Source organism: Hyperoodon ampullatus (genome assembly GCF_949752795.1).
Source record: "Hyperoodon ampullatus genome assembly, chromosome: 1".
Classification (NCBI taxonomy): Eukaryota; Metazoa; Chordata; class Mammalia; order Artiodactyla; family Ziphiidae; genus Hyperoodon; species Hyperoodon ampullatus.
Genome location: NC_136914.1, coordinates 26,445,271 through 26,462,185, shown reverse-complemented (window position 1 = coordinate 26,462,185; position 16,915 = coordinate 26,445,271). Strand labels below are relative to the sequence as shown.

The window sequence follows — 16,915 nt, the reverse complement described above, 5'->3', positions numbered from 1 at the left end:
TATTTATTTATTTATTTATTATTTATTTATTTTTGCGGTACGCGGGCCTCTCACTGTTGTGGCCTCTCCCATTGCGGAGCACAGGCTCCGGACGTGCAGGCTCAGCGGCCATGGCTCACGGGCCCAGCCGCTCCACGGCATGTGGGATCTTCCCAGACCGGGGCACGAACCCATGTCCCCTGCATTGGCAGGCGGATTCTCAACCACTGTGCCACCAGGGAAGCCCTAAATATTTATTTATTTATTTGGCTGTGATGGGTCTTCGTCATGGCAAGTGGGATCTTCGTTGCAGCATGTGGGATCTTTAGTTGAGGCATGCGGGATCTTGAGTTGCGGCTTGTGAACTCTTAGTTGCCGCATGTGGGATCTAGTTCCCTGACCAGGGATCGAACCCGGGCCCCCTGCCTTGGGAGCGTGGAGTCTCAGCCACTGCGCCACCAGGGAAGTCCTTGATACTGTTTTTAGAATTGGGGGATTTATGGCCGATCATAAAGTGGCTTTGTGGGTTCAGGTGATTCCTCTTCCCTCCTGGTTTTGATGATTGCTTTATTACATATGTATGTATATATGTATGTAGATACATCTATAGCCTTTAGTCTTTCAAAGGATGTCTGAGCATTTGCGTCAGATTTCAGACACGACAGTGTGTGCATCGTTTGTTAGGAGCTAACAGTGGGCTGGGCAAGCGGCCTGAGGAAGGGCATATTCAGAATTTCTTCACATTCTGGTGGGTCATCCTAATGTGCTGTGTGTTGGATACACTGTGTGGGGAAAAGAGCGGTGTCGTGTGGGCATAGGTGATGTGTGATATAGTCTGCAGAAGAGGCAGTTGTCGGGACTTTTCTTTTTCATATCTTTATAAAATTGTTGCGCTTGGAGTACTTTTCGTCTCTGCCTTTTTTGCTCTCTGTCTCTTTCCGGGTCTGAGTTTTTCTCTTTGTCTCTCTGCTTCTCTCTCTCTCTCACTCTCGTCTCTCCTTATTCAGTAGGTGTTTCTTTGAATCAGCAATTGAATTCACTTAATAGTTGAGAGACAGTTTGTGCAGGAACACTGAAGTAGACCACAGTTTGTTTAGGGTGATAAGCTGTTCTCATATGTAACCGTAAATGAAATATGAAGACAAAATTGATTAATTGGATCGGAAGGGGTTCAGAGAAATCCACGTGGACAGATGCATCTGGGAGGATGGATATGGGATTAGAGCTGTTGGGAGAACTCCTAAGATTTGGATACTAGAAAGTAGAGATGAGGACGTGATAAAAAGGGAAAGTTCGTGCTCTGTAAAGTTCGTGAGCAAAGGAGTTGCATGATAGATGTGGGTCCGTGGCACACTTTCTTTCTTCGTCTTCTTTTTTTCCTTCCCCATTATTTATATCTGTTGCTGACTCTTGGGCTGCACCCCACAGTCCTACAAGCTCTGTACTTGCCCAGCCTTAATACCAAAGAAAGAGCCCAGAGTCAGCAACAGAGACATCAGTGGTTTATTGGATGGGAGATCTTACATGTCTGAAGCAAGGTTTTGGAGCGACACCCCACTGTGTGCGTCCGAGGTCAGGCAGGAGGTGGTGGCAGTCTTTGCTACCGGGGGGATGGGGGAGGTTACCAGTTATAGGGGGAATTAACGTCAGGTTGGCTGTCAGTTATCAGGGAAACCAGTAGAGGGGCATGCCCCTCAACACCCCTTTGATAAGCTATCTTCACGGAGGTGTTCTGATCTCACATTAGAACGGTCATTAGCTAGGACCTGGGGCAAGTATGTAGGAAGGTCAGTCATGTGAGTAGGTGTAGGTGAAGCAGGCACAGGTAGAGCAGGGGATGGACAGAGAGCAAGAGAACAGCCATCTTGAATGTCCCGACCATACACTGACACACATGCACTCCTGGACATTGCTGATCCCATGAGGGGTCCTCAGAATCAGTGTGGAGAGCGTGCTTTTGTTTACAGCCCATGTGGGTTCCTGTTCTCTGTCTTTGCAGTTATTTGCCCCTAATTGGCCTCAGGGCTGCTTCTACAAAAAATTTTCCATAAGGATGTTCTGTTGACATATAGGTTCCTTAAAAGAAAGACAGTACATAATTTCAAGGGAGTAATAAGGGAACTTACATTATTCTTTTACTCGTATTACAAAACTCCATTGTTCTGTTACCATGACTTTCTAAAAAATAGCTTCTCTCTTTCTAAAAAAGTTTTCAAATCTTTGTGCAATAAAACGTGCTGTCGTTTTAAATATTGCCAGGCAGAGGGGGATTCTTATTTTTATTGCCAGTACGCGGTGCTTGAAATTTAAACATGGAATGGCTTCTGTGTGAGGTGCAAGTTTGGGTTTCGGCTTTTCTGGGTTGCTAGCACTCACCGAACACACGGTGGTGAGCTCACCCACTGCTTTAGGCACTGTTGTCCATGACTCTGTACTCGGTGACAGGAGCAGCCCCACTTGCTGACACAGTTACCTGTTGGGAAGGCTTCTGAGAACCTAGTGTGGTTACTGCCTCATTACATAGTATTGCTGTCAGAGTTAGGGACAGCCAGAAGACAAGCAGATGTTTTTTCCTTTATCTTTAATGTTGCAAAAAGCAGAAATCTTAACATTAAAGCATGTTGAGATCCCGGTAAGAAAGCTTGTATACGACGGTAAAAGATTAATCATTGCAGCTGTTATTTCCTTTTGACTGTTACATGCTGTAACCTCATCACTGGGGGTCCTTTTTGGGTATTTCATAGATTAGTCTAAGAAAATTAAATGAAAGAATCAAAAGAATAACACCTGCTGGATTTTTAACTTGAGTGTTGTGTATACAGATACTGCTGGCATTGAAGCTGTTTCTGTTAACAGTAAGATATTTGCTGTCACCCCTGCCCTGGAGGGAAATGTCAGAAGGCTACCAATTCTTTATCCATAATTTATTACATTCCACTTGGACTTAAAATTGCTTTCTTTCCTTGGACAATAGCTGCAGACAGACAATTGAATTATTAGCATCCAGGTAAAAGAACATCCATGGGTGATTTCTGGTGGTCACATCTTAGCTAAATCTTAGAACAACTGGCAGTCACATCTGAATAATACTGCATTACATGACTATTTGTGGTTAAGTATTTCTCACACTCTGTGGCATGGTGTTACTACCATTAATAAAAAACCCCACATATCATTCTAGATTTCCCCCAGTTTAACTCAATTTAATCAAATCAAATGCAATCAATATCTTCCCCCATTTCTTCCATATTAAAAAAGGGGTGGGGAGAGGGAATAGTGAAAAGGAAATGCCAGGCTTAAGGTAAGTGCTCCAAAGGGCACCTAGATTCCATAGAGAGAACCTGAGAATAAAACCCACACATGACAAATACTTCTAGCGCCTTAAGATCTACTGAAGTTAGGACTAATGAAAGACTTCACTTGATCTTTTTTTTTTAACATCTTTATTGGAGTATAACTGCTTTACAGTGGTGTGTTAGTTTCTGCTTTATAGCAAAGTGAATCAGCTATACATATACATGTGTTCCCATATCTCCTCCCTCTTGCGTCTTCCTCCCACCTTGATCTCTTGAGATAGTCTATGAGAGGTGTAATCGTTAAGATCTGCATGGTACTCGCACTGGGCTGTTATAGGAATAGCAGATAATTTAAATGCCAGTAACATTTCTCGAGTGCTTCCCTTGTGTCAGGCATTATTCTGAGTCCTTCATATGCAGTCCTCCCCACTTTACAGTTGAAGAAACTGAGGCAGAGAGAGACATAAGTCACTTGTTCAAGGTCACACAGCCAGAAGTCCAGTGTTCAGACACCAGAGCCAGGATTCAGACCCATTCTGTTTGACTGAGAGCTTGTGCTCTCAGTACACTGCCACTTAGAGGGCCAAGACCAGGGCTCCAGAGTCCCCATGTCCCCTCATCCCTAGAAGATAAATGACTTCGAAGAGTTTGCTGTTTTCGTTTCAGGCAGACTATGCAATTTTTTAAAAACAAAGTTGGCATAGTTAAAGACATACAATGTACGTATAAAAGTGTATGTCTGAATTTTTAAACTTAGGTTGAGACGATGTTTATATCTATAATGTTATTATAAAGCCCTCATGGACACCCTTAATAATGGCTGCACAGCCTGCTGTGTAAATGTGTATTTTCTGTTCCTTCCCTTTTGGGTATCTGGCTTGTTTCTGTGTTCTTTTTTTTTTTTTTTTCTTTCCCTTTTTTTCTTTCTCTTCCCCCTCCATTTTTAATAACACTGTATCAGTCATCTTATGTATAAAGCTTTGTTTGTTTTTAAAATTTCTTTTTAATGGTAAGGTCCCAAGGATGAAATTGAATTAGTGTATATCATTTTGAATTTGTTGATATTTTTACTAAGTTGATTTTGCTAATGAATTATACCAGCTTATCATTATCATCAATGTATGAGAAGTACCCATTTCATTGAATCCTTACAAATACTGAGTGTTCTTTTTTTTTAATCTAATCTAATTTAATAAGAAACTTGACCTCACTTGTAACATTTGTATTTCTTCCATGCATAGGCTACTTTACATATTCTGCCCAGCACTGATCCTTTTTACTGATGTTTACCTCTAAAATATTTTTGTTTAAAAGAAGTGAATGAGATAGAAGTGGTCATTGCCCAACATTATTAGTGTATTAAATGCCACTGAATTGTTCATTTAAAATGGCTATGTTTTATGAATTTCACCCCAATAAAAAAACGTGTTTGTGTCTGTGTGTGTGCACATGCAAATGTGTCTGTGTACGCTTAATTGTAAACCCTCGGAGAGCTGCTGTGATGTGCTTGGGCAGGGAGCGTGGGCATGCTGCAGTCTTCTGCATAATGCTCTTAGAGACTGAGTTGAATGTGTAATACACAGTTGCCTTTCTTTCTGCCAGTTACGTTGTGCATTGCTTACTAATTTGGGCCTATAATGGATGAAAAACGGTTTATGAGTAAGAGTGTTTGACCTGCCTTCAAGGGAGGGTATCCTGCTACATGTTAACACACAAGATTTATGTCTGCCTGAGGAACTATCAAATAAGCAATGCAGGAAACAGAGGGGAAAGATCAACCCAGTTAGGAAAATGGTGGAAATTGTTTGACCTTATGAAGGGCATTATATATGTGCCTTATCCTGAGAAAAGTAACCAACAGTGGTATGACTGGTAGCTAGAAAATCCCACAGCTAAAGTCCTACCATAAGTGAAAGAAAGATTGCTGGCCAGAGCACACAGCTCGGCATGCATATCCTCCAGACCTTGCTGGAGGCCTGGTCCACTTAGTATTGCCCTTTCAGGACATGTCTTGCTGCCCCAAACAGGGTTGCAGTATTTCCCTGTTTTAAAGTCGTCTGCTGATGTCCTTTACATATTTCTCTATTAAGATGATATGATTTTCATATCATTTGTATCAACTCTTTATTATATTAAGACTATTAACCCTTTGCCATCTGTATTTACTGCAGATTTTATTCCCAGTTTGCTGTTTACTTTTAAAAATGTGGAGTCTGTTTAAATCTCTAAAACTTCTTAATTTTTGTGTTGTCGTGCCCGTCGATTATTTCTTTTGGTCTTAAATCATTCTCAATTTAACCTTTCCCTGTCTAGTAACTGATACTTAATAATATATTTTCTTCAATTAAAAAAACTTTTTTGTGTCTGGTCTAAGGTAAAAATCTTAATTGTTTTCCTATTCTTACAGGTGAAGATTAGGGTAATTATATGGTTCCAGATCCAGTTTGGGTTTTGATTTGAAGTGTAATAAATTAAAAGTTAATTTGGGAAGAATTGACACTTTTGTGATATTCAATCTCACCTTCCAAAGGCCTCTTTTACATTTCTTTGTGATACGGGTTTTTTTTTCTTTGGTTATGTACATTTTTATTAGAGGTTTTTATAAATATTTTGGTTTCTTATTTCTACTGTGAAAGAGAGCCCTTTGCATATATTTTTATCATTAGTAGTGCCTAGAAATAGTTATTGGTTTTTATATATTTATATGTTTGGTCTATTCCTCAAATTTGTGAATGTGATAGCTTTCAGTTGATTGTCTTGGGTTTTCTATGTGTAATCACATGCCTGAAAATAAATTCCCCCCCCCCACTAACTATACACCTTATTTGTTTCATTCAGTTTTGCTTTTTTGTGGGATCTAGAAAAATATTAAATGACAGTCTCTTACTCCTAGGGATAAGAAATGAATATTGAATTTTTTTAGATTTTTCCCTTCTATTTCAGATAATCATGATTAAGATAATCATTGACTTATGTAATACATTATTTTGATTTTCTCTTTTTGTTGTCCTGGCCCTAAGGAAGATTAATAATACATTAAGGTTTCACTCAACTATTGCCATTAGCAACAGGTCAGAGCTTCCTTCCATTCCCTAAGGTAAAGCAGTCTAATATTGCTTCTAATTTTAACCCTTAAGGGAAATGGAAGAAAACACGTCTGTGTTTAAAATTTTGGGCGGGTCTTCAATTTTATACTTCATTTAGAATGCCCAAATATAAAGTTGAAATAGACTTTTTAATATATGCCTAATGTCACATTAAAGTCTTTTTCTGGGAAGAAATCAAAACCTGATTTTTATTTTATTTATTTATTTATTTTTTGGGGGGTACGCGGGCCTCTCACTGTTGTGGCCTCTCCCGTTGCGGAGCACAGGCTCCGGACGCGCAGGCTCAGTAGCCAGGGCTCACGGGCCTAGCCTCTCCGCGGCATGTGGGATCTTCCCGGATCGGGGCACGAACCCGTGTCCCCTGCATCGGCAGGCAGACTCTCAACCACTGCGCCACCAGGGAAGCCCCAAAACCTGATTTTTATATTGAGGAAAACAAAACACAGTTTATTGAACTACCTGTGTTTATGAATTAAAGGCCACTTCTTTAACAGTAATATCATGAACTTAGGAATATAATATGTATTTTTTCTTCTTTCGTAATTTAGGAGGATTGAATTTCAAATCATCTTTATCTTTCATATAATAATAACCATAATAATAACAGCTAAAATATCTTGAGCCCTTAGGGTCAGACACTGGTCTGTGGGATTTATGTAAATTAACTAGTTTGTTCTTCATAATAACCTGTGAGGAAGGGAGTGTTACTATCCCCTTTTATAGATGAGGAGAAACTGAACACAGATTAATGTAATTGCCCAAGATTCATTGCTAATAGGAGGCAGAGCTGGGATTTGATTCCAGTCAGGGTATGAGTCATTTTGTTTTTTGAAAATACTGTTTTATTAACACCACAGTGGTAAACAACGTTATGCTTAAATTTCTTTATAGATCACACAATTCAAAACCCACAAAGAAGCTAAGAGTCTTTACATTAAATGTGTCCTCCTAAAAATCCTTTACTGTATGACAGTCTGTTCTCAAGCAGAAAAATTTGATTATGCACCATTTTATATTTCATATGTCACATTTACATAGCAAAATAATGAAGGCACAGCTAACACAAGCAAACTTAAACCCTTTCTACTTCTGAGCTGGGGGTGGGGACACACAGTTGGATTGGTTCTTCAAGTATATATTTTTTCCACACATTAGCTTCCGTGAAGAGTTCTGATAATTTTCACAGCTACATTCTAAAAGCTACAAGACAAAAAGACATCACAAGGATCCAACATAACATTGGATACACATGCTTTACAGAATTTACTAGATTCTACACCTTTTCAAGTAAATTAATATTTCTAAAATGCTAGATAAAGGGATCAATACTTAAACATTGGTGTTTTTTTTAACACCTTTGTAAATAGACACTACCAAGAAAACACATAAACACGAGACTGTAAATAATGAACACATATGTTGACAATAGTGTACAGGTTATACACCCTCCTTCTCAGAACCAAGTATTCAGGACAGTCTTTAGAATTTGAAGTGGCAGTTTTCTGGGCCTCATTAACAGTACTGTCATGATCTCCGGCACGGGCTTCCTCCGTCCCGGGCTTCCTCCGTCCCATCACGCTTCTCTGAAGTGTAAAGTTGATGTCTGGGTTACGAAAGCAAAGTCTTAAAGATGAGATTTTTCTTGGGTTCTGCTGCTTCTGCGCTGGAAAAATGCAGGACTAAAGAAATGGAAGAATTAGGCATTGAGTACATGTTCAGTCTCGGCTTGGGTGTTCTGTGCGTAGTGTGATGCCAGTGTGATCAGAGGGTTTCAAAGTGACGTTCTTTACTTCACATCTACTTGACACCCTTAGGAAGTCTCAACTCCAGTCCTCGCAGAAGAGATCATGAAAAAACCATTTTAAATTTAACTCGTTTGCAACACCTTTTCGTATATTGGTGTTCAGATTTGAAATGGGCTGGCCAGAATGTGATTGCGTCGATTTAATGATTCTAGGAATGTCAGAATTGATTCACATTGTACTTTGGTCCAAAACCTGAGCCTTTTCAAGTCCACTGATGTGTAAAAAAAAAAAAAAAAAAAAAAAAAAAAAATCGGGGTTTTTAATCTGCGTCGTCATTCTCCTCTGCAATCTCTGCCCCCGCTTATTTCTGGGCGTCATCAGACACTGCAGAGTGGGGACCCTCATCTTTGGCGGCAGCGGCCGCCGCCTCCGTCACAGGCTCTCCCTCTTCCTCCTCCTCCTCCTCTCCCTCCTCCTCCTCGTACTCTTCATCCTCCTCCTCCTCGTCGTCACCCTCTAAGGTCCATGCACACCCTTCCATCTCACCGGTGAGCTCCTGGATCTTAGCGAGTAAGGGCTTATAGATGTCGTTATACTTCTTCTCCAGAGCCTGGAATTCCTTATCAAATTTGGCTTCTATCTTATCGCACCGCTTCTGCAGCTTTTTGAGGGCCAGGACTCGGCATTTCACCGAGTTAGGCAGGCTCTCGATAAAGTCATTTCTAGGCTTCGGTGCATTCTCTGCAGGCGTCTGGGGCTCCTCAGCCGTCTGACCGACCGCGCCGTCGGAGTCGCCGGACGCGCTGTCAGAATCTCCCCCCTGCGCACCGCCTTCCGCCATTACCTCCTCCGCCGCCGCCGCCTCTGCCGCTGCCGCCGCCGCCTGGCTCGGCTCCGCGGGGCCCTGGTTCTCCGAGTCGGCCATGTTCGCGGAGCAGCGCAGAGGTCTCGGTGGCTCCCGCGGAGAGCTGCCCACGAGCTGCGCCCCAGCGATCCTGCGGCAAGCGGCAAGCGGCAGGCGGCACTGACGTCGGCCGCGGCCGGGACGTTGGCGCGGCCCCGCCCTTTGCCCCCGCGGGCGCTTGACTGGCTCCCCAGAATCAGCTGATGGTCGGGCCCTCGACCCGCGCCAGCCAGACGCCCGCTGATGCTGCGCTGCCGTTTCCCCGCACTGCGGGCGACGTCCGGACCCGTTTCTTAGCAACCCTGCCCGTCCGCCCGCGCACGCCTCCCCCGCAGTAGAGTGGGGATCCGCTGCGGGGAAGGGCTCAGCCTTGGCCGGCGTGCTCCTCTAGCCCGCCCAGGGCTTCATCTCCATCCGCCAGTGCGCCTGGCTTGGCGTTTGTCTGCATCTCCCCTTAGCTGGCGTTGGGCTGCTGTTGGCAGGGCACCTCTGGCTTACTCTTGGGGAGCCAGCCGTCTTTAAGCACCTGAGATTTCATTGACTTCTTTTCCGGAAAGTGGAGGCGCGGGGAGAGCGGGCTCCATCCCACCCCCTTGACGACCTGGGTGCGTGTGATGATGGGGACGGGAATAGTGCAGTTTACATGCCCCCCACCCCCAGCAGCCCCTCTTGGCCCTTTCCCAGCCTAGCAGCATATATATTGGTGGCAGGGTCTTCTCTCAGCTAGACGGACCCTGGAAGCAGCTTTGGAGCCGTTTGGATAGGGAATCTTGGCACTATGGTATCCTGGAATGTTCTCGAAGGGTCCTCGGAACCCTTGTCCTGTCAGGAGGGATGAAGCGGCAGGAGGGCCAAAGGAAGCAAGGCCGTGTAAGCCCTGAGGCCCGGGCCGAGGGCCCCCTGCCTTCCCGGGCCTGAAGCATGTGTTTAGGACTGCCGTTCCTTGGGGACGCGCTGGCACACACGCACGCACAGGCACTGTCCCCGAGGCACGTTCAGCACCTGTGCTGTGGCTCTTACCGGTGATTCGTGTATGAGAACATGAAGAAAAGCTGTTAAATACCGAACTCTTGTTCTCTAATAGCCACGTGAGTAGAGACTTTAGTTCCTCATTTATTAAATCAGAACGATAGCTTCTTGAATAAGGATAAGGGCACATCGTTTAGGTATGGAACGCAAACGATCTTTACAGGGGTTCTTCAGGAATGGTTTCAAATTCGGCATGACTGATATAAATGCTTTTCCTTCATCAGTTATACTGGGACTTGCTGAAGCTTTTCCATAAAACCTGTGACTGTAGGGAAATTACTTCCCTAAGTACATTTGGTGCCGTCTTTTGGTTCTTGCGGATATTAGTTAATAATATGTAAAGCACTTAGTGCTGACACTTGGTGGGCACTTGGTAAGTGTTTTGTTTGCAAAATAATTAAATTGCATTTATTAATCCACAAATTCAAATTCAAATTATCTTACAGAAGGACATCTTTGTGCCCATCCCCAAAGAAAGTTACTATTTATAAAAGGCCCAATATATTCCCATTAGCAAACATGCTAGTTTTTTTTTTGGTACTTGTGATTCGTATTACTTACTTTCTTAATTCCTTTCCAGATAATTTATTGTCTGCTTCCCTGTTAGCATTTGTAATGACTGGGGTTTTTTTCCTTAAATTTCAATCTTAACTCTGACTGAATTTGCTGTAATAATATATCTGTATTTAGTTGGCTGATCGTATACATATTCCATATATCATGTATGGAATATGTATAGGATCAGCCAATTAAAGCTACCTTGAGGTTAGGAATGCCTTTTCTCATTTTTAAAAATAAGGAACTTAGAAGCAGAAGAAGAAAATGAAATAAATATTCTCTTACAATTATGTATCACCTGATTGGCAGAATTGGGCAGAAACCAGGCCTTCAAACTCCTGTAGTATAGAAGCTTTGACATACTTTAAAAAGACAAAACAAAACAAGACCCAAACTTTATTCAAATCTACTTAACTAACTTAACTTGCTTGAGACAACCAGGGTGTGCCCGTCTTTTAGGATTTTTATGTTGCCATCTTAAAAAAAAATTTTAAACTTCGCCGTGAGCTATGGGGTTCTTGGACTCCTCATCAATAGAAGCTGATAAGAGGCCAGGTAAGAAATTCAAGCAAGGCTTTATTGGGACTAGTGCTACAGCACAAGGGAGCTAAAGCACGTTAACAGTTTCCCTTTTCATTCCCTAAGCGGGGAGGTGAGCGGGTTCCTTATCTGGGGTGAGGGTAGGAAGGGGTCCAGGGGTCAGGCCAGAGGGGTAGCTTCGCTGGTCTGCCCAGCCCCTTGGTGGGTCTGTGTGCAGGGGGCATGCGCAGTACCCTGCTTTTGCTCCTGGTTTCTCAGAAGTGACGTTGGGATTTTGGTCTTTTTGTACCTTGTTCGTAATTTGCCCCAGCTGGGCATGCATGCGGTTATTTTTAGTCCCTTCTGCTTTCTTTGTATTTTGCTGCTGGAGGGGATGTTTGTCGAGGTGCCAGCACTGCAGCAAAGGGTCCCAGCCGGTCTCAAGGCTACTCTTTTTTTTTTTTTTAAGTCTGTATTGAGATATAATTTGTTTACAATAAAGTTTACCCTTTTTAGGATACTTTGACAGACATACAGAGTCAGGTAAACACTACAGTAACGGAACTGCAGAGCAGTAACCTCACCTGCCCAGATACGCTCCTGGTCTTTCCCTTCCTGCCCGACCTGGCAGCCATTGATCCGTCCCTGTAATTCTCTCTTTTCCCCAGAACGTCACATAAATGGAATCATATGTGTGTAGCCTTTTTCACTCAGCATAATGAATTTGAGATTCATCAGTGGTGTTCCGTATACTGTGTTAGTACTTTGTTCCTTTTTATTACTGGGTAATATTCCCATTTGAGTTATTTCCAGTTTTTTTTGTGATTACAGATAATGCTGCTGTGAACATTCATCAGCAGATTTCTGTGTGAACAGAGGTCTTTATTTCTCTTGGTTAAGTTTCTAGAAGTGGAATTGCTGGGTCATTCGGTAAATGTGGGTTTAACTTTATAAGAAACTTCACGGTGTTTCCCACAGCGGCTGTCTCCCTTGCCTTCACACTAGCAGTGCAGGAGAGTTGCAGTTGTTCCACACCCTCACCAGCATTTGGTATTGTTGGTTTTTCGTCCCCTCATCTCAGAGCTGTGTATGTGTCCATGATGATTAAAGATGTTATCTTCCAGCGTGCTTATGTGTCACTCATACATCTCCTTTAATAAAATGTCTGTTTAGAGCTTTTGCCCATTTTTTAAACTGAAGTTTTTGCTCATTAATTTTTTAATGTTTTTATATATTCTGGGTACAGGTCCTATGTGAGATATGTGTTTTGTAAATACGTTCTTTCAATCTGGGGCTTGTCTTTCATTTTTGTAATAGTGTCTTCAAAAAGCAGATATTTAAAATTTTGATAAATCCATTTTATTAACTTTTTCTTTATAGATTATGCTTTGGGTGTCATATTTAAGAAATCTTTGCCAACTTCAAGGCCGTAAAGATTTGGTCTTATGTTTTCTTCTGGAAGTTTTACAACTTAAAGTTTCACTTTTAGACTCCGATCCATATTGAGTTAACTTTTAAATAGGTGTCAGGTATAGGGATATATACCTTTAGCATATGAATATTCTGTTGATGCAGTACGACTTCTATTGGAAATACTATCCTTTCTCCACAGAATTGCTCATTCAAATTTGGCAAAAATTAACTGACCATGTACGTGTGGATCCATTTCTGGACTTTCTGTTCTGTTGCACTGATTTATGTGTCCTTTCACCAATACCACACTTGATAACTGTAACTTTATAATAATAAGTCATGAAATTAGGTAATTCAAGTTGGCTAACTCTGTTCTTTTTCAAAATTGTTTTGCTTTTCTAGTTCCTTTGACTTTCTATATTAATTTCAGAATCGGTTTGACAAGCTTTTAAAAAGACCCTTACCACAGTTTGGATTCAGACTTCTGAAAACCCTTGGCCATGCATATCGTACCTGCTTTTTAAAATTTGTGTGTTTAAAAATTAACTCATTAAGAGTTGTCTCATTTTATGGGCTTTGTGGACTCTAGTGTACTGTGGGGCTGCAGGTAACACATAGCTGTGAATAGCACGATGAACTGTCTCACTGTGAAGTCCTTATCTTGGCATACTGTAATTTCTCACACAGCTGTCACGTTGGAAGCAAGCAAGGCGGGGTAGGGAGGGCACTTTGATGAGGTGGGGTTGAGAGCACAGGTCTGTACTCAGACATCTGGCTTCAGTTTCTGCCCCTCTGCCCTTATACTAGTTGTTTTCTTGAATTCAGTTGTGAAATTGGAATAATGATCACATGAACTTCAAAAAAGTTGTTTTTTCTTGACTGTTTTTATTTTTATTGAGTCACAATTCTTATACCGTAAAGTTTACTCAAAGGGTGGCCTTGAATATTCACTGAGATAGCGTGTATCCAAGTACTTGTTGCAGTGACTAGCACCTAGTAAACACTCCGTAACTGTTAATGATCATTATTAAAGAAAAGAATGTGGTGAGAGCAGTACTAATTGACAGGTAGAGATTAGAGTGTGTATTAGTTTGCTAGGGCTGCTGTAAAAAAAATACTACAGACTAAGTGGTTTAAACAGGAATTTATTGTCTCACAGTTCTGGAACCTAGAACTCCAAAACCAAGGTGTTGGCAGGGTTGCATCCTTCCAGGGGCTGTGAGGGAAGGAATTACTCCAGACCTCTCTCCTCAGCTTGTGGATAGCTGTCTTCTCCCTGTGTCTCTTCGCATTGTCTTCCCTCTATGCAGGTCTGTGTGCACATTTCCCCTTTTGATAGAGATAGCAGTCATTGCCTTAGGACCCACCCTAATACTTTCATTTTAACTTGATAACCTTTGTAAAGACCCTATCTCCAAATAAGGTCACCTTCTGAGGTAATGGGGGTTAGGACTTTAATATATGAATTTTAGGGAGACGCAGCCCATAACGCACTATTCTCTGCCTCCCCCCCAAATTCATGTCTTTCTCACCTATAAAATACATTCACTCAATTCCAGCATCCCCCAAAGTCTTAACCTATTCCAGCATCAACTCTAAATCTAAAGTCTCTTCTGTAATGGTTAGTTTTATGTGTCACCTTGGCTGGGCCATGGAGTACCCAGATGTTTGGTCAGACGTTACTCTGGATATGTCTGTGAAGATGTCTCTGGTCGAGATTAACGTTTGAATCAGGAAACTGAGTAAAGCAGATTGCCTTCCCTGATGTGCATGGGTCTCATCCAATCAGTTGAAGGCCTGAATAGAAGAAAAGGGCTGAGTAAGAGGGACTCCTCCTGCCTGACTGCCTTTGAGCTGGGACATGAGTTTTTTTTTTTTTTTTTTTTTTTATAAATTTACTTACTTATTTTTGGCCGTGTTGGGTCTTCGTTGCTGTGCACGGGCTTTCTCTAGTTGCGGCGAGCGGGGGCTACTCTTTCGTTGTGGTGCGTGGGCTTCTCATTGCGGTGGCTTCTTGTTGCAGAGCACGGGATCTAGGCGCGCAGGCTTCAGTACTTGTGGCATGTGGGCTTCAGTAGTTGTGGCTCGTGGGCTCTAGAGCATAGGCTCAGTAGTTGTGGTGCACGGGCTTAGTTGCTCCTCAACCTGTGGGATCTTCCCGGACCAGGGCTCGAACCCGTGTCCCCTGCATTGGCAGGCGGATTCTTAACCACTGCGCCACCAGGGAAGCCCCAGGACATCAGTTTTTTCCTGCCTTCAGACTCTGAAGGCAGCCCTTCCTGGGTCTCGAGCCTGCCTGCTTTTGGACTAGTACATCATCTGCTCTCCTGGGTCTCCAGCTTGCAGATCTTGTGGTTTGTCAGCCTCTATAATTGCATGAACTAATTCTTTATAATCTCTCTCTCTATTTATATATGTATATACACATATGCCCACACACTTCCTATTGGTTCTGTTTCCCTGGAGAGTCTGGACTAATGTATCATGTAAATATCATCTAAGTCAGGTATGAGTGAGACTTAAGGTTTGATTCATCCTGAGACAAAATTCTTCTGTAGCCTGTGAACTTGTGAAACCAGACAGATTATTCCAAATACAATGGTGGGACAGGCATTGGAAAGACATTCTCATTCTAAAAGGAGGAGGAAAGGGGCCAGAGGTCCCAAGCAAATTATAAACCTAGCAGGGCAAATGTCATTAGTTTTTTTTTTTAATACATCTTTATTGGAGTATAATTGCTTCACAGTACCATGTTAGTTTCTGTTGCACAACAGAGCGAATCAGCCATATGCATACACATGTCCTCATATCCCCTCCCTCTTGAGCCTCCCCCGCACCCTCCCTATCCCACCCCTCTAAGTCATCGCAAAGCACCCAGCTGGTCTTCCTGTGCTATGCTGCTGCTTCCCACCAGCCAACTATTTTACATTCGGTAGTATATACATGTCAATGCTACTCTCACTTCACCCCAGCTTTGCTCTCCCAGCCCATGTCCTCAAGTCCATTCTCTATGTCTACCTCTTTATTCCTGCCCTGCAACTAGGTTCATCAGTACCATTTTTTTTCTTAGATTCTATATATATGTGTTAGCATAAGGTATTTGTTTTTCTCTTTCTGACTTACTTCACTCTGTATGACAGACTCTAGGTCCATCCACCTCACTACAAATAACTCAATTTCATTTCTTTTTATGGCTGAGTAATATTCCATTGTATATATGTACCACATCTTCTTTATCCATTCATCTGTCGATGGACACTTAGGTTGGTTCCATGTCCTGGCTATTGTAATAGTGCTGCAATGAACATTGGAGTGTATGTCTCTTTTTGAATTATGGTTTTCTCAGGGTTATGCCCAGTAGTGAGATTGCTGGGTCATATGGTAGTTCTATTTTTAGTTTTTTAAGGATCCTCCATACTGCTTTCCATAGTGGTTGTATCAATTTACATTCCCACCAAGAGTGTAGGAGGGTTCCTTTTTCACCACACCCTTTCCAGCATTTATTGTTTTTAGCTTTTTTGATAATGGCCATTCTGTCATTAGATTTTTAAAAATAATTTTATTGGTGTACAGTTGATTTACAGTGTTGTGTAGTTTCTGCTGTACAGCAAAGTGAATCAGTTATACATATACATACATCCACTCTTTTTCAGATTCTTTTCCCATATAGGTCATTACAAAGTATTGAGTAAAGTTCCCTGTGCTATACAGTAGGTTCTTATTAGTTATGTTTTACATAAAGTAGTGTGTTTATGTCAATCCCAGCCTCCCAATTTATCCCCCAGCTTCCCCCCAGTAACCATAAATTTGTTTTCTACATCTGTAACTCTATTTCTGTTTTGTAAATAAGTTAATTTGTACCATTTTTTTAGATTCCATGTATAAGTGATATCATATGATACTTGTTTTTCTCTGACTTCATTCAGTATGACGATCTCTAGGTCCATCCATGTTGCTGCAAATAGCATTATTTCATTCTTTTTATGGCTGAGTAATATTCCATTGTATATATGTACCCCATCTTCTTTATCCATTCCTCTGTTGATGGACATTTAGGTTGCTTCCATGTCCCGGCTGTTGTAAATGGTGCTGCAGTGAACATTGGGGTATGTGTATCTTTTTGAATTACGGTTTTCTCTGGATATGTTCCCAGGAGTAGGATTGCTGGATCATATGGGAGCTCTATTTTTAGTTTTTTAAGGAACATAGTGGCTGTACCGATTTACATTCCCATGAACAGTGTGGGAAGATTCTCTTTTCTCCACACCCTTTCCAGCATTTATTGTTTGTAGATTTTTTGATGATGGCCATTCTGACCGGTGTGAGGTGACACCTCGTTGTAGTTTTGATTTGCATTTCTCTGAT

The 16,915-nt window shown here is 42.0% G+C and overlaps 2 protein-coding genes across 6 annotated transcripts in view; one reads left to right on the top strand and one right to left on the bottom strand.

Annotated features, from left to right (window-relative positions):
• Window positions 1–16,915, top strand: part of HERC3 (HECT and RLD domain containing E3 ubiquitin protein ligase 3) — a gene marked incomplete at both ends in the record, with an annotated part of 127,916 nt that overhangs the window by 86,942 nt on the left and 24,059 nt on the right. The gene's annotated exons all lie outside the window — the stretch shown is intronic.
• NAP1L5 (nucleosome assembly protein 1 like 5) lies at window positions 7,866–9,052 on the bottom strand (the record flags this gene model as incomplete). The annotated part of the gene is made up of 1 exon (XM_079717340.1): window positions 7,866–9,052. One exon carries the CDS (start codon window positions 9,050–9,052, stop codon window positions 8,489–8,491), a length of 564 nt encoding a protein of 187 aa, XP_079573466.1. The 3' UTR covers window positions 7,866–8,488.